The 17,145-nt window shown below is 44.2% G+C and overlaps 1 protein-coding gene across 1 annotated transcript in view; it reads right to left on the bottom strand.

Annotated features, from left to right (window-relative positions):
* The window catches only part of hmcn2 (hemicentin 2), a 62,911-nt gene that overhangs the window by 20,675 nt on the left and 25,091 nt on the right, over positions 1-17,145 (bottom strand). Inside the window, exons 26-49 of the mRNA XM_036979721.2 lie at positions 14,651-14,842; positions 14,409-14,539; positions 14,044-14,191; positions 12,926-13,052; positions 12,315-12,472; positions 11,849-12,127; positions 11,582-11,724; positions 11,320-11,470; positions 10,970-11,206; positions 10,725-10,838; positions 10,389-10,576; positions 10,104-10,200; positions 9,796-9,957; positions 9,416-9,529; positions 9,120-9,316; positions 8,884-8,965; positions 8,634-8,765; positions 8,347-8,490; positions 6,220-6,379; positions 1,309-1,433; positions 1,012-1,195; positions 768-865; positions 378-656; positions 80-270 (exon numbers count right to left, since the gene is read on the bottom strand). Of these exons, the coding sequence (XP_036835616.2) occupies positions 80-270; positions 378-656; positions 768-865; positions 1,012-1,195; positions 1,309-1,433; positions 6,220-6,379; positions 8,347-8,490; positions 8,634-8,765; positions 8,884-8,965; positions 9,120-9,316; positions 9,416-9,529; positions 9,796-9,957; positions 10,104-10,200; positions 10,389-10,576; positions 10,725-10,838; positions 10,970-11,206; positions 11,320-11,470; positions 11,582-11,724; positions 11,849-12,127; positions 12,315-12,472; positions 12,926-13,052; positions 14,044-14,191; positions 14,409-14,539; positions 14,651-14,842 (3,833 nt within the window). The remainder of the gene's footprint in view (positions 1-79; positions 271-377; positions 657-767; positions 866-1,011; positions 1,196-1,308; positions 1,434-6,219; positions 6,380-8,346; positions 8,491-8,633; positions 8,766-8,883; positions 8,966-9,119; positions 9,317-9,415; positions 9,530-9,795; positions 9,958-10,103; positions 10,201-10,388; positions 10,577-10,724; positions 10,839-10,969; positions 11,207-11,319; positions 11,471-11,581; positions 11,725-11,848; positions 12,128-12,314; positions 12,473-12,925; positions 13,053-14,043; positions 14,192-14,408; positions 14,540-14,650; positions 14,843-17,145) is intronic.

Here is a 17,145-nt window from a genome sequence, read left to right as displayed (position 1 = left end):
TATGATCTGGTGTTTACCATTATACAGCAGTGAGGTCTGAATGTCAACTAAATGCTGTGTCATTACGTTTATGACTTACTTGCACTTTGGTAATCCTGAGGAAGTGTCCGTCCTCCTCTACTATCTCACTATCTCCCTGTAGAGGGCGCCCATCCTTGAGCCAGCTAAGGGTAGGAGAGGGGACGCCCTCTGCAGTACACTCCAGCTCCAGAGCAGTGTTCACGGCCACCATCAACTCCTCTGGAGAGCTGATGGAGATCTTTGGAGGCTCTGTGCAAGAATAGAAAACATTCATATTGCTTCAGCAGAGCTTCAACTTTTCATCTGTGCGTAGGTGCTGTTTGGGTGAATGGAGAATGTTTGTTCTGCCTGCTCACCCAACACAGTGAGGTTGAAGCTCTTGGTGCTGCTGCCAGCCTGGTTGCTGGCCACACAGCTGTAGAGGCCTCTGTCAGAGAGCCCCACGTCAGGCAGCTGCAGCCGCGTCTCCTGGCCGTCAAGCAGCAGGTTGCGATGCAGGGACAGAGGCTGGCCGTCCTTTAGCCATTTCAAGGAGGGAGGGGGGACACCCTGCGCCTCACAGGTCAGCGTCACCAGGGACCCCCGCACCACTGTGACCGGCTTTACAGGCTCCACATGGTCCACACCTGGAGGAACTGAGACATAGACAGGCAGGCAGGCAGACAGACAGACATCCGTTTACAGGTATAGCACTTACAGCTCAGTGGTGTATTCAACAAAAGGAGGTGGGGAGTATAAGTTAGTACCTTGGACCTGTACATCAAAGTTAAGCTCAGCGAGGCCAGCGCGACTACGTGCCACACATGTATAGACCCCAGAGTCTGACAGCTGCACTGGAGAGATCCTACACACACAGAGGGCATACACATTCACTTTCACCTCACCTGAAACTCAGGCATACTTACAAAAACATATCCTGTTTATTCCTTCATTAAGGCCGTTTTGTGCGAGAGCTACCAAACTAGACATTTGCCATGTATAGAATCTTACCTGAGTACAGTGTCTGCGGAGAGGAGGCGGATACGTGGAGAGAGGAGCAGGGGGCGTCCATTCCTGAGCCAGCTGATCTGGGGTGGAGGGTTACCCGCTGCCTGGCACTCCAGGGTCACCACACTGTCCTGGGTGGTCTGCACCTCTCTGGGGGCACTGGTCTCACCCGAGATAGAGGGGGGCACTGTGCGGAAATACATCATCATTATTACCAAGAATCCAGATTGTTTCTAGGAAGCTCAGTACTAATTTAGTTAGGAAATATTTTCTTTAACACGTAGATAAAAGACAACTGACCCAGTACAAGGAGGGTAAAGATCTTGCTCTCCTGTCCAGCAGGGCTGACAGCCAGACAGGTGTAAGTCCCAGAGTCCTCAGGCCTCAGCCTTAGCAGGGTTAGAGTACTCCCATCAGGGGATATGCTGTAACACAGAACACACACACGTCAGTGATTACGAAGCAGGGCTGGACATTCAGGTAAATTTGCCAGTGTCACACAGGTCAAGTGCCAACTGAAGGCTTCTGGCCCCTCCAAGAAATAAAAAATATATAAACCATTTTATTATCACATAAACCACATAGGTGAAGTGAAATGTGTTGTTTTTCAGGGTTGGCCATAGTAGTACAGAGCCCCTGAAACAAATTAGAATGATTAACCCTGCTCAAGGTCACATCGACAGATTTTTCACTTTGTCGCCTTGGGTATACGGTCTGCAACCTTTCGTTTACTGGCCCAACGCGCTAACCACAAGGATACCTACAGCCATATCAACATCTGACAGGAAAGCAAATGATGTAGCATTATTTCAATAGCAGGTGATTTTTCTCTTTCATTGGCGAGCTAAGCAAGTAGCCTATACAAGGTTAATACATTCATTGGCAAGTCAAATTCAAGGTCTTTCAATTAGTTTTTTGTGCACTTAATTGTAATTTTCAAGAACCAACATTTTATATTTCACTGTTGTAATAGCCTACCACTAAGCCACTAAGCATAATGCATTTTTACATTCTAAAATATGTCAGAATAATGTGGGCATTGCCTGACTAAATAGACATCATGCTCCCGACACAAACTCACTAATTAAGTCTGTCCATGTGGTCACTAGTCAGTCTCGCCATTTGAGATGCTGAAGAGTTATTGAGGGGTTACTGTATCATGTTTAACTCTTAAGGATCTTTTTTTAAATGTTTGTCCAAAATAACATACCCAAATCTAACTGCCTGTAGCTCAGACCCTGAAGCAAGGATATGCATATTCTTGGTACCATTTGAAAGGAAACACTTTGAAGTTTGTGGAAATGTGAAAGGAATGTAGGAGAATATAACATATTAGATCTGGTAAAAGATAATACAAATAAAAAAAAAAAACTTTTTTTTTGTACCATTTGTATCATTTTTGTCACTAGATGGCAGCAGTGTATATGCAACATTTCAGACTGATCCAATGGACCATTGTATTTCTGTCTAAAATTTTGTATCAAGACTGCCCAAATGTGCCTAATTTGTTTATTAATAATTTTTCATGTTCAAAACTGTGCACTCTCCTCAAACAATAGCATGGTATTCTTTCACTCTAATAGCTACTGTAAATTGGACAGTGCAGTTAGATGAACTAGAATTTAAGCTTTCTGCCAATATCAGATATGTCTATGTCCTGGGAAATGTTCTTGTTACTTACAACCTCATGCTAATCGCATTAGCCTACGTTATCTCAACCGTCCCGCAGGGGACCCACCAATCCTGAAGAAGTTTTAAAAACTAGAAGGTGAACAAAAATCGGTTTCCATTTGAAATGAAACACTTTGCATGGAAAACAATCCAACATTCAATGTTGTCTTGCTCATAATAACTCCACAACACCCTTCCATTTAAACAGCGGGAAACATACGAACGTGTCTACATCTCTCATGAAAACTGATCAGAAATGAAATCACAGAATAATTATATTGGAGCAGTAGAACCTCTAAAGTACAAATAAAGAAAACCATTGAATGAGTAGGTGTGTCCAAACTTTTGACTGGTACTGTATGTTTTTTTTAAAGGCAGTAAATTATACTGAATGAACTGTTTCGCTGCCAGACAAGGCTCCGCTGATAGCCAAGTGTAGGTGTTTGGACTGCTGTTGGGACAGCTTTATGTAGGCCCTAACAGTTTGTGGGCACCATTTGTCACTGTTATAGTGCAATTAATGTATTGTTTAGTGTTGTGTTGTGTAGTGACTTGCAGGCATGCATCTAAAATACTTTGTTGGAGCTTGCCCCACCAAGATTTACATGATAAAATCACCACTGGTGATAAATAATTGACATAAGGAACAGACAGCTAAGGGATTTCATCTGCTTGTTTGTCTTTAATCAGTTAAATAGCCTAGTTTAAAAATAGCCTTATTACAATATTTCCTTCACTGGCCCAAGCGGGGCACTGATGAGGATGCTCGACTGAGCTTTTTCAAAACCTCCCCGGGCCAGCAGGCAGCCCTGTATGTCGAACCCTGTTAAGAGAATAACACTGATACACATACAGTTGAAGTCGGATGTTTACATACACTTAGGTTGGAGTCAATAAAACTCGTTTTTGAACCACTCCGCAAATTTCTTGTAAACATACTATAGTTTCGGCAAGTCAGTTAGGACATCTACTTTGTGCATGACACAAGTAATTTTTCCAACAATTGTTTACAGATAGATTATTTCACTTCTAATTCACTGTATCACAATTCCAGCGGGTCAGAAGTTTACATACATTAAGTTGAATGTGCCTTTAAACAGCTTGGAAAATTCCAGAAAATTATGTCATGGCTTTAGAAGATTCTGATAGGCTAATTGACATCATTTGAGTCAATTGGAGGTGTACCTGTGGATGTATATTAAGCCCTACCTTCAAACTCAGTGCCTCTTTGCTTGACATTATGGGAAAATCAAAAGAAATCAGCCAAGACCTCAGGAAAAAATTGTAGACCTCCACAAGTCTGGTTCATCCTTGGGAGAAATGTCCAATCTGTACAAAAAATAGTATGCACGTATAAACACCATGGGACCACGCAGCCGTCATACCACTCAGGAAGGAGACGCATTCTGTCTCCTAGAGTTGAACGTCCTTTGGTGTGAAGTGCAAATAAATCCCAGAACAACAGCAAAGGACCTTGTGAAGATGCTGGAGGAAACAGGTACAAAAGTATCTATATCCACAGTAACACGAGTCCTATGTCGACATAACCTGAAAGGCTGCTAAGCAAGGAAGAAGTCACTGCTCCAAAACCATCATAGAAAAGTCAGACTACGGTTTGCAACTGCACATGGGGACAAAGATCGTACTTTTTGGAGAAATGTCCTCTAGTATGATGAAACAAAAATAGAACGTTTTGGCCATAATGACCATCGTTATGTTTGGAGGAAAAAGGAGGACGCTTGCAAGCCGAAGAACACCATCCCAACCGTGAAGCACGGGGGTGGCAGCATCATGTTGTGAGGGTGCTTTGCTGCAGGAGGGAATGGTGCACTTCACAAAATAGATGGCATCATGAGGAGGTAAAAATATGTGGATAATTTGAATAAACATCTCAAGACAACAGTCAGGAAGTTAAAGCTTGGTCGCAAATGGGTCTTCCAAATGGACAATGACCCCAAGCATACTTCCAAAGTTGTGGCAAATGGCTTAAGGACAACAAAGTCAAGGTATTGGAGTGGCCATCACAAAGCCCTGACCTCAATCCCGTGGACAATTTGTGGGCAGAACTGAAAAAGCATGTGCGAGCAAGGAGGCCTACAAACCTGACTCAGTTACACCAGCTCTGTCAGGAGGAATGGGCCAAAATTCACCCAACTTATTGTGGGAAGCTTGTGGAAGGGTACCCGAAACAATTGACCCAAGTTAAACAATTTAAAGGCAATGCTACCAAATACTAACTGAGTCTATGTAAACTTCTGACCCACTGGGAATGTGATGAAAGAAATAAAAGCTGAAATAAGTTATTCTCTCTACTATTATTCTGACATTTCACATTCTTAAAATAAAGTGGTCATCCTAACTGCCCTAAGACAGGGAATTTTTACTAGGATTAAATGTCAGGAATTGTGAAAAACGGAGTTTAAATGTATTTGGTTAACTTATTGGATATAGGGGGCGCTATTTTAATTTTTGGATGAAAAAAGTTCCCGTTTTAAACAAGATATTTTGTCATGAAAAGATGCTCGACTATGCATATAATTGACAGCTTTGGAAAGAAAACACTCTGACGTTTCCAAAACTGCAAATATATTGTCTGTGAGTGCCACAGAACTGATGTTACAGAAAAAAAACAGATAAAAATCCAATCAGGAAGTGCCGCATATTTTAAAACCGCCTCATGGCAATGACTCCTTATATGGCTGTGAAGGAGCTAGGAGTCAGCTTACGTTTTCCATGTTTTCCCCAAGGTGTCTGCAGCATTGTGACGTATTTGTAGGCATATCATTGGAAGATTGACCATAAGAGACTACATCTACCAGGTGGTCGCTTGGTGTCCTCCGTCGTGATTATTGAGTAATCTCCAGCTGCAGTATTTTTCCGTTTTCTTCTGATTAGAAGGCAACTGCCACCACTGATAGATTATCGAATAGATATGTGAAAAACACCTTGAGGATTGATTCTAAACAACGTTTGCCATGTTTCTGTCGATATTATGGAGCTAATTTGGAAAAAAGTTCGGCGTTGTAAGTGACTGCATTTTCCGGTGTTTTTCTTAGCCAAACATGATGAACAAAACGGAGCTATTTCGTCTACACAAATAATCTTTTTGGAATAAATGAACATTTGCTATCTAACTAAGAGTTTCGTCATTGAAAACATCCGAAGTTCTTCAAAGGTAAATGATTTTATTTGAATGCTTTTCTTGTTTTTGTGAAAATGTTGCCTGCTGAATGCTAGGCTTAATGCTATGCTAGGCTATCAATACTCTTACACAAATGCTTGTGTAGCTTTGGTTGAAAAGCATATTTTGAAAATCTGAGATGACAGTGTTGTTAACAAAAGGCTAAGCTTGTGTTTGAATATATTTATTTCATTTCATTTGCGATTTTCATGAATAGGAAACGTTGCATTATGGTAATGAGCTTGAGGCTATGATTACGCTCCCGGATACGGGATTGCTCGACGCTAGAGGCTAAGGTGTATGTAAACTTCCGACTTCAACTGTACTTAGGCTGGCAATTGTAAGTGAAAGGGACTCACTCTATCTCTTGGGTGTCTGAGCCCTCCAGAGTCACTCCATTCTTCAGCCAGCTGAGGCGGGGTGTGGGTGTCCCTTTCACTTTGCACTCCAGAGTCAGCTCATCGCCCACTGGGGCACTCAGGTCAGATGGATGGCCAGAGTCCAGGATTGTGGGCGACACTGAAACAAAAGATCAGCACTATGACTCACAACACTGACATGCAAAAGGTCTTTGATTCTCCTCACAACATGTGATTGATTATCTTGGGTGTAATCTAATTTACAATGTGTAGGGACAATGGAGGTCAAACATTAAAAAAGTTATCCTTTTTAGATAAAACTACACTAAATATATTCTAATTTCACCAAATAATTTATTAAACCACAATGTCTTGCAATATAGCTTTAACAGCACTCTGTAGGGTAGCACCATGGTGTCACCAGAAAACAGCTAGCTTCCGCCCTCCTCTGGGTACATTGACTTCAATACAAAACCTAAGAGGATCATGGTTCTCACCCGCTTCCATAGACTTACACAGTAATTATGACAACTTCCTGAAGACATGCTCCAACCTATCAGAGCTCTTGCAGCATGAACTGACATGTTGTCCACCCAATCAAGGATCAGATAATGAATATTGTACTGAAAGCATAAGCTACAGCTAGCTAGCACTGCAGTGCATAAAATGTGGTGAGTAGTTGACTCAAAGAGAGAAAGACAATAGTTGAACAGTTTTGAACAAATTAAGTTCTTTTAAAATATGGAGGAGCGAGAGAGAGAGTGAGAGAGAGAGCTAGCTATATTTCCCCCCCAAAAATGTCACTTTCACTTTAATTTACTTAGGTAGCTAGTGCAGCTGTCACGACTTCCCTGTTCGGGCGGTGTTCGGCGGTCGACGTGGCCAGCTTTCTAGCCATCGCCGCTCCATTTTTCATGTATCCATTTGTTTTGTCTTGTTCCCTGCACACCTAGTTTTAATTTCCCAATCAATTCATATGTATTTATTCCTCTGTTCCCCATCATGTCTTGTGTAGGATTGTTTGTGTTACGTGTATTTTGATATTGTGGATATGGTTACACGCATTACTTTTTATCTATGTTCCGTGTTTTGGGCACATTTTATGTTATTTTGTGCTGTCAGTGTGACCGGAATAAAAAGTGCGCCTGTTCACTACACTCTAATCTCCTGCACCTGACTTCGCCTCCAATACACACTCCTAACAGCAGCTAGCTAGGTTAGCCTACTCAAACACCCGGCTCAAATAGAGAGGCATGCTATGTTAGCTAGCTGGCTACTGTATGTCTATCCAACACTGGAACTCTTCCAAGTCAAGGTAAGCTTTGGTTTTACTAATTTATTGCCACTGGGGCCCACCGGCGTAACTGTTAATTGCTTACTGACTGTACTACATGATTATAGTAAGTTTACTAAGGCGTTAGTTCTATTAGCTATGCTGACTATGACGTTACTTTTGCTAATATGTTGACAACAATGTAGGCTGTGTGTAGCGGTTATGATATGAAGGTTTGGCTTGAAAAGGTTTAATCGCCTGGTCACAGACAGCTGATGTGTTGTGCATTGATGTCCACAAGCAAAGGGAAAAGGTGAGAGGAGGAGAGCGCGTAGATGCGAGAAGTAATACAACAAGTTGTTTTGTATCTGGCTATGAAAATGAACTGTTTGCGTGTGATCAGGGGTGTATTCAAACGGAAGCAAACGAAACACGGATAAACATACCTGAATTTGTCCAACAGGAACTCTAGTTTGCAACTGTTGGACTAATGATTACCCCCTAGATCAGCTAGATGCAGGCAAGAGTGTGCAGGCGATATTGAATGTGTTACTGTCTGTCAATGTGTCACTGTTTCCTTAAATCTTTCTTTCGACCTGTGTGCACTTACGTTGTAAACTTTCATTCATAGGCATTGTTATAGCGAACTCATGATGGGTATAGGGAAACTTTGAGTATCATGTAGTAGTCTAAATCTATCGATGTTACATTGAACTGGGTGAATGTAATATGAATGACAGTCATCTAATATGCTGTAATAGAAATAAAGCCATGCTTCTAAAAATAAAAAAAATCATCCTCCCTCATCTTGAACATCACCGACTGCCACTGTTGTGGGGGAGTCTGTAGCCTACCTTGCACTGTGAGAGCAAAGTCCTTCTGAGTCTGTCCCTCCCTGTTCTTGGCCACACAGGTGTAGGTTCCAGCGTGAGAGAGGGTCAGAGGACCCAACTCCAGCCTGTTGCCTCGTACCGACCACTGCCACTGCAGACTGCTCTCTGGGAAAGAAATAACCACACAGGTCAGGCTAAACCAGCAGCTGGAGGTCTCATTCATTCAAATGCATTAATACACGTGTCAAAATGTGATCTTGTCAAAACTGAATTTGTCACAGTTAATTTATAAAACTTCAGCTTCTTACCAATAGGGATGCCATCCTTCAGCCAGGTTATACTGGGTACTGGGACCCCTGTAGGCTCACACAGCAAGGTGACATGGGAGCCCAGGTTTTGAGTGAGGGACTCATGAAGAGGCCCATCCAGGACAGGGGGTACTAAGGAGGAGAACAGAATAGAAACAATGAGATTCATTATACTGTGACATCTGATATGCCAGTATTACCATATGTAAGAAACAGATCTAATGGAGGTTACATGGGAGGCAAGTCTCACCATGAACAGTCAAGCGGAAGGTCCTGTCCACTTGTCCAGCCACATTGGACACCTTGCAGATGTACATTCCACCATCAGCCACCTATGGACCATGAACCATAGTCAGCATGAAACAGAACAACAGTGTTTCACTTTGATGCTTAAAACAGGGTTAATCTCATGCCCTTAGTTATCAGTGCTAACTCGTCTAAAGCAGTTAGGACAGCACCAACTGAAGGTGATGACAGTGTGTTTACCTGCACTCCCATGATCTCCAGCTGATGCTGCTCCACTTTCAGTCCAGTCCTAGCTGCCAGCTGCAGCCCGTTCCTGTACCATGTGACCTCAGGCGTCGGAATGCCCCGAGCTTCACAACGCAGAGTGACAGATGACCCCACCTGAGGGGTCAGGACCTCTGACTCAGAGTCAAGGCGGGGCTTCAGCGTGGGCAGGACTGTAAACCCATAGGAATAAAATAGACAATATTTAAGTGCTAATTAAGATATTGTAGCAAGTGAAGTGTGACACTGATGAACGCAGCACAGTTTCTCACCATAGACACTGAGCAGGATGCTCTTCTGGTCCTGGCCTGCTGAGTTGGTGGCAGTGCACACGTACTGTCCCGCATCCTCTAGTCTGGCCCGGGGCAGCTGCAACATCTGACCTCCTACAGTACAGACAACAATACGTAGTTCAGAAGGCATAGTTTATGATCAGTGAATTAATCAGAATGACAGTACAGTAAACTAGATAGCAGGTATCAGAGGAAGTCAGCAGAGAACAGCAGAAAGACAGTGTACAGTAGACAAATCACAGATAAAATGCATTTTGAATTGCTATGCGTTTATTGTGTATGGTTGGCCGATTGAGTACACAATGAGTTATGGAATGTGTTATGGGCTCTGGGCAGTGTGTTGAGGAGCCAGCTCTGACCTGGCAGGATATGGATGCCCGTGCTGAACTGGAGGACCTGTCCATCTCTGGTCCATGTGATCTCTGGAGGAGGGTACGCCTGGACGTCACACATCATGGACACCATGTGACCCTTTATCACACTCACCTCCTCCTCCCTGCCAGCTACCATCCTTGGGGGAACTGGAGAGGAACAGGAATACATCAGCTCACACTCAGCTAACACGTAAACACATTCACAGGATATCTCTGTCCTTCCTGTGTGAATTGTAGAAATCAGCTTGATGTGGCATTTGAAGAGATGTCTGTACTTGTGGGCTCCATCTCACCTTGCACAGTCAGACTGAAGAGTTTTTCCACTGCTCCAACCTTGTTCTCAGCCACACAAAGGTAGCTGGCCATGTCTGACACCTGCACACTGAGGATCTGAAAGACAGAATAATTAATAACATAATATTATAGACCTGCCCCCTGAGACAGATGAAATAAGAGAGGGCTGTATATTTAATTAAATCAAATTAGTGACACCAGCGCAGGACGGGGGCCATTCTATTCCAAGGGAAGTCCTTATACTGTACTAAGCAGTGCAGTGCTTTGGTATACGGGATTCTGACCTGTAGTTGTCTCCCGTCCTCACTGATGCTGTGGTGTTGTCCGGAGGGCAGCGGTGTGCCGTCCCTCAGCCAGGAGATGGCTGGTTCTGGGTGACCCGTCACGTCACAGTGGAGAGCCACGGTACTGTTCACCACTGCTCCTATCTCCTCCATGAACTCATCCAACTGACCCGTTATCACTGGGGGGACTGGGAAAACAGGACGCCAAAAGAGAAAAACATTCAGAAATGGCACATCCATTTTGCAGGTTTAGGCATTAAGGCTTTTGACTGTACGAGGACCATGATTGAATAATAAGTTGACAGAATAACAGGGATAGTAACAAAGCGTGCCTACCCAGAACCTCCAGGTCAAAGTGCATGCGGTCCTCCCCTGCCTCGTTCACCGCCTGACACGTATATTTCCCAGCATCCTCCTGCTGGACCCGTGGAATCTGGAGTACCTGCCCACCTAAAGGACAACAACATAACAGAGCATCTTATTGGATCACAGTGGAGCTGATGCTGCAGTAGTGCCATACTGGTCGTTGTACCAGTTTGATATCGTAGAACTAGACCTAGAGGGCATGGTCCCCCTCTCACCTGGCAGCAGTACCACTCCGTCAGCGGTGGAGAGCTTGCGTCCCTCTCTGTACCAGCTGAGATGGGGCGGAGGGATGGCGTTACTCTCGCAGGACAGGCTGATGGGATGCCCCAGGACCACCTCCCTTCTCTCTGTCATCTCATCATCTCTAACCCCTCCCTCCTCCTCCTCCTCCTCCTCTCCTCCCAGACCCCAGGCTGCTGCACCGTTACTTCCCCGATGGAAGATGGGAGGAACTGGAGAGAGAGAGAGAACGAATGTTCAGTTAGTTTCACAAGGGTGCAGTGAGATTAGGTTGCATAGTGTGAATTAACGGCAGACAGTTTAAATTCCATACGTGGACACTCACCCTGAATAGTGACGTGGAAGTCTCTCTTGTCCTCTCCTGCAGTGTTGGTGACCATGCAGGTGTATTGTCCCTCATGGGAGAGCATGGCATTGTCTATGTGAAGAAGGTGACCACTCTCACGGATACCAGTGTGGGAGTTCCTAGTCAACAACTAGAAACAGCAAAAATAAATCCAAAATGTTTCAAATAAGCAGAAATAGACATCTGTTGCGTTAAATGAACTTGTGTGAAATGCAGTAGCTAGACAGAAACACAAACCAACCTGTCCATCTTTGAACCACTGGGTCTTGGGTTCAGGGAAGCCTTTAGCCAGACAGGACAGGGTTAATGAGCCGTTGATCCGGACTTTCTCATCTCGGCTACCGAAACTCAGAGATGTAGAGTCCCCTTCAATCTGGGGTGGAACTGATCAAATCAAACAGGCAGTCAAATACCTCTCCGTTATTTACGTACATTGAATTGTAATGATGTTAGACTACTGTTCAGTACATAGACCAGAATCAACCCTCTCCTTGTCTGGTTACCTTACCCAGCACACTGAGTGAGTAGTGTTTAAGAGTGGTGCCTGCTGGGTTTGAGGCTCGGCAGGTGTAGAGACCGGCACTGTCGCCCTGTGCTGCCCCCAACCTCAGTGCCTGCCCACCCCGGGTGTAGGTGAGCTGGGCACTGGACACGATGGGCTGGTTGTCCTTCAGCCAGGTGATACTGGGCATGGGAGAACCTTCGACATCACAGGGCAGAACCGTGGGGAAACCCAACACCACAGACACCTCTGAGGTCTCACTGGGGCCCATGATGGTGGGGGGAGCTGGAAAAACAGGAGGAGAGAGGAGGAGCGTGAGAAGAGAGAAAGGTGACTTTCTCAAGGTATACTGTAGTATAGAAAGTGAATCTGCTTCAGCGATAAACATTGTAATTATTTCTGAGATGCAGAAGGAAGTTTGTGTTGTTGGTATGAGGTCATTGAGAAGGAAACATGAGAGAGGGAACAGTACCTTGCACAGTGAGTCTGAACTGGCGCATCTGTGTCCCAGCGCTGTTACTGGCCAGACACTGGTACAAGCCCTGGTCCCTCAGTCTGACTGCCTTCACCTTCATCACCTGGCCCTGCTCATGGAACTCCACATGGGGGTCCCCGTCCTTGGACAGCACCCTGGAGTAGGAGGGAGTGGGGTCAATACTCCAAAGCCTGACAGTGTATTGGCTAGGCTAATCCACACACAAAAAGTGATATCTGACACATGATGTATGTACAAATGTAGGATATTAATTTGAGCGACTTTGCTACAGCAGGAAAATAATCCTGCAGCAACAGGAAATGTGAATTATTATGTGGATTATAATTCATGGACATTTTTGTTGGGTCTGATACATTTTTCATTTGGACAAATCAAGTCTGAAATTTCAAAGTGGAAATTACAAACTTTAGAATCCTTTTTAAAACCTAAATACACTACAAGTTTGTATTTCCTGCCGTGCAGGAAAATTCTCAGCAACACAAGAGTAATCAAATTACGATCCTACATTTGTATATGAGTGTGAATAAACAATTTCATGTGATGGGTAGTAGCTATATGCACAAGTGTCAATGTCAAGAAAGACTCACTCTCCATCCCGGCTCCATTCAACTTTGGGGGCTGGGCGCCCACTGACCCGACACTGGAACTCTACCTCCTGTCCTGACACCACTGACAGGTCCTGTACCCTGGACATCCCCGAGATCACTGGTGGGGCTAACTCACACACACACACACACACACACACACACACACATTCAAACTTCAAACTTAGACCTGGAATTGCTAAAATATACTTAAGAATAAAAAGTAAAAGTTTAAATCATTTCAAATTAGTGACACCAGTGCAGGATGGGGACCATTTTCTTGTATTTTAAATTTACGGATAGCCAGAGTCACACTCCAACCCCCAGACATCATTTCCAAATGAAGCATGTGTATTTAGTGAGTCCGCTAGGCAATGGCGGATTTAGATATAGGCGACACGGGCAACTGCCCCGGGCAGCATCTTGCAGGGGGCGGTAGGTGACATTTGTACGATCGGTTTGCTATCGCTCATTTGCACGTCACGTCATCATGTCACCGTGTGGGACTGTGGGTCAATTAACCTTGTCGGAGTGGGTGCCCTGATTCTAGTTTGTGAGCTAGACAGGCTACTGCCTGGGAAGGTCTCCCACTCAGAAGTACAAGACGGGGAGGAAGGTGGGGTTAGCTTAACCTCAGGTCTCCCCACTGAAAGCCCGAGGTAGGGGGAGTGGGGGAATCTATCAAATAGCGCACCTCTAACTTTGTACAGTACTAATGCAATTAGTGGAGGGAGATTCGCCTAGGGAGCCATACAAGCTAGAACCGCTACTGCCGCCAGGTCAGAGGCAGTAGGGATGACCAGGGATGTTCTCTTGATAAGTGCGTGAATTTGACATTTTACAATTTTCCTATCCTGCTAAGCATTCAAAATGTAACGAGTACTTTTGGGTATCAGAGAAAATGTATGGAGTAAAAAGTACATTATTTTCTTTAGGAATGAGTGAAGTAAAAGTTTTCAAAAATATACATAGTGAAGTTGAGTACAGATATCCCCCAAAAAATGACTTAAGTAGTACTTTAAAATATTTATTTTACACAACTGACTTTGCTTAAACTTTAAATGTAAAATCAATGGGAGAGGTAGGACACCAACTTGATTTTAAGCACTATGAAGGCTCACCTTGTACAACAATGTTGTAGTCCCTTCGGGCCTGCCCAGCTGTGTTACTAGCTATGCAGCTGAACTGGCCACCGTGCTCTGTCTGGACCCGATAGATTCTCAGAAGTCTCTTTCCATTCTGTAGATACACTCCAGGGGAGTCCACCACCTATACACAGCCAGACATACATTGTAAGTGCTTGTTACTGTAAGATCAATATTGGACTGTGATAAACTAAATGACCACTTGGTGTCACTGTGTTGCTAGATACAAATAACATTGTTGTCATCGAAGTCAGTAGAAGTATGGTCACCTTTACAACCTATACGTTTAAAAAAAAACGTGTTTTTAAGAAGTCTATTTGAATGCCTGGTAGGTGACTCACATTCTGCCCGTCTTTAGTCCAGGTGATTGTGGGGGAGGGGATACCAATGACATCACAGCCCAGAGTGAGTGGCTGCTTCAGGGTGACTGTCAGGTTCAGGGGCTGTCCATCATCCTGGATCTCAGGGGGAACTAGAGGAGTACGAGAGACAGACATCATCTAGAAGTCCCTTTGTTAAGATATTTTATTGTTATCTGAACTCACATCAGTTTTGAATAAAGATGGAATTGATAAGATCTCACCATGCACTTTCAACCGGGTCTTCCGCTCCACAGAGCCTGCATCATTGCTGGCTACACATGTGAAGTCCCCACTGTGACTGGCAGATGCTGAACCAATCACAAGAGAGCCGTCCTGTGCCACAGAGAGCTCTGATTGGTCAGGGTGTATCTCAAGACCGTTCTTGAACCAGCGTACCTTGGGAGGGGGTGAGCCTGCGGGTGTAAAGATAGCAGAGAGGGTGGTGAGAGGATTCTTTATCGATTATAGCTGACAGAAACAAAAGTGCCTTCTGTCTGCGCCCCCACCTACAGGAAGGGCTGAATGGGAAAGTGTCCCAGACTGGAAAAAGCAGGCCCTACATTTACAGTGGGGCAAAAAAGTATTTAATCAGCCACCAATTGTGCAAGTTCTCCCACTTAAAAAGATGTGAGAAGCCTGTAATTTTCATCTTAGGTACACTTCAACCATGACAGACAAAATGAGAAGAAAAAAAATCCAGAAAATCACATTGTAGGATTTTTAATTAATTGATTTGTAAATCATGGTGGAAAATAAGTATTTGGTCACCTACAAACCAGCAAGATTTCTGGCTCTCACAGACCTGTAACTTCTTCTTTAAGAGGCTCCTCTGTCCTCCACTCGTTACCTGTATTAATGGCACCTGTTTGAACTTGTTATCAGTATAAAAGACATCTGTCCACAACCTCAAACAGTCACACTCCAAACTCCACTATGGCCAAGACCAAAGAGCTGTCAAAGGACACCAGAAACAAAATTGTAGACCTGCACCAGGCTGGGAAGACTGAATCTGCAATAGGTAAGCAGCTTGGTTTGAAGAAATCAACTGAGGGAGCAATTATTAGGAAATGGAAGACATACAAGACCACTGATAATCTTCCTCGATCTGGGGCTCCACGCAAGATCTCACCCCGTGGGGTCAAAACGATCACAAGATCGGTGAGCAAAAATCCCAGAACCACACGGGGGGACCTAGTGAATGACCTGCAGAGAGCTGGGACCAAAGTAACAAAGCCTACCATCAGTAACACACTACGCCACCAGGGACTCAAATCCTGCAGTGACAGACGTGTCCCCCTGCTTAAGCCAGTACATGTCCAGGCCCGTCTGAAGTTTGCTAGAGAGCATTTGGATGATCCAGAAGAAGATTGGGAGAATGTCATATGGTCAGATGAAACCAAAATATAACTTTTTGGTAAAAACTCAACTCGTCGTGTTTGGAGGACATAGAATGCTGAGTTGCATCCAAAGAACACCATACCTACTGTGAAGCATGGGGGTGGAAACATCATGCTTTGGGGCTGTTTTTCTGCAAAGGGACCAGGACAACTGATCCGTGTAAAGGAAAGAATGAATGGGGCCATGTATCGTGACATTTTGAGTGAAAACCTCCTTCCATCAGCAAGGGCACTGAAGATGAAATGTGGCTGGGTCTTTCAGCATGACAATGATCCCAAACACATCGCCTGGGCAACGAAGGAGTGGCTTCGTAAGAAGCATTTCAAGGTCCTGGAGTGGCCTAGCCAGTCTCCAGATCTCAAGCCCATAGAAAATCTTTGGAGGGAGTTGAAAGTCTGTGTTGCCCAGCAACAGCCCCAAAACATTACTGCTCTAGAGGAGATCTACATGGAGGAATGGGCCAAAATACCAGCAACAGTGTGTGAAAACCTTGTGAAGACTTACAGAAAACGTTTGACCTCTGTCATTACCAAAAAAGGGTATATAACAAAGTATTGAGATCAACTTTTGTTATTGACCAAATACTTATTTTCCACCATAATTTGCAAATAAATTCATAAAAAATCCTACAATATGATTTTCTGGATTTTCTTTTCTCATTTTGTCTGTCATAGTTGAAGTGTACCTATGATGAAAAATTACAGGCCTCTCTCATCTTTTTAAGTGGGAGAACTTGCACAATTGGTGGCTGACTAAATACTTTTTTGCCCCACTGTATCTGTTGGACAGCAGGACAGATAGAGACTGAGAGCCCTATCGGTGGGCTGGGATACTTCAAGGTTAGAAAGTAGCACATGAACGCCAAACACAATATGTTGGTAGATGCCTGATTTAAAGTGTTAGTGTCGTGATTTACTACCAGAATCATAGCTTGAGGACCCTGGACAGTAAGAATAGTGGTTGGGCCAGAAGTTCTAAGCCTTGATGTGATGTATAGGCACCTGAAACAGATGTGTTTGGAGCTTTACAATGGGGAAAAGGGCCGGGAGCAGTGGCAGGAGTCTGGGATGGAAATAGAGGTGGAGCACGGGACGGAACGGGGTTAGGAGGGCGCACCTGTACCCGATATACCCCAGTCTGAGGTCTCTCTTACATAAATAGGACTGGACATACATAGCTGTGCAGACATCCAGTCCAGCTTTTTGCATTAAGAGCAAAGAAGGAAGTAAATCCCTGTCCCATCTCTATTTACAGAACATATCCAAACACAAGAGAGAGAGAAGGCTGTACGGGAAACTAAACACATATTTCATCCCCC

Source organism: Oncorhynchus mykiss, chromosome 6, assembly GCF_057628025.1.
Source record: "Oncorhynchus mykiss isolate SJ-2025 chromosome 6, ASM5762802v1, whole genome shotgun sequence".
Classification (NCBI taxonomy): domain Eukaryota; kingdom Metazoa; phylum Chordata; class Actinopteri; order Salmoniformes; family Salmonidae; genus Oncorhynchus; species Oncorhynchus mykiss.
Note: the sequence above shows the minus strand (reverse complement) of the source record. Positions and strands in the feature narration are given on the sequence as shown.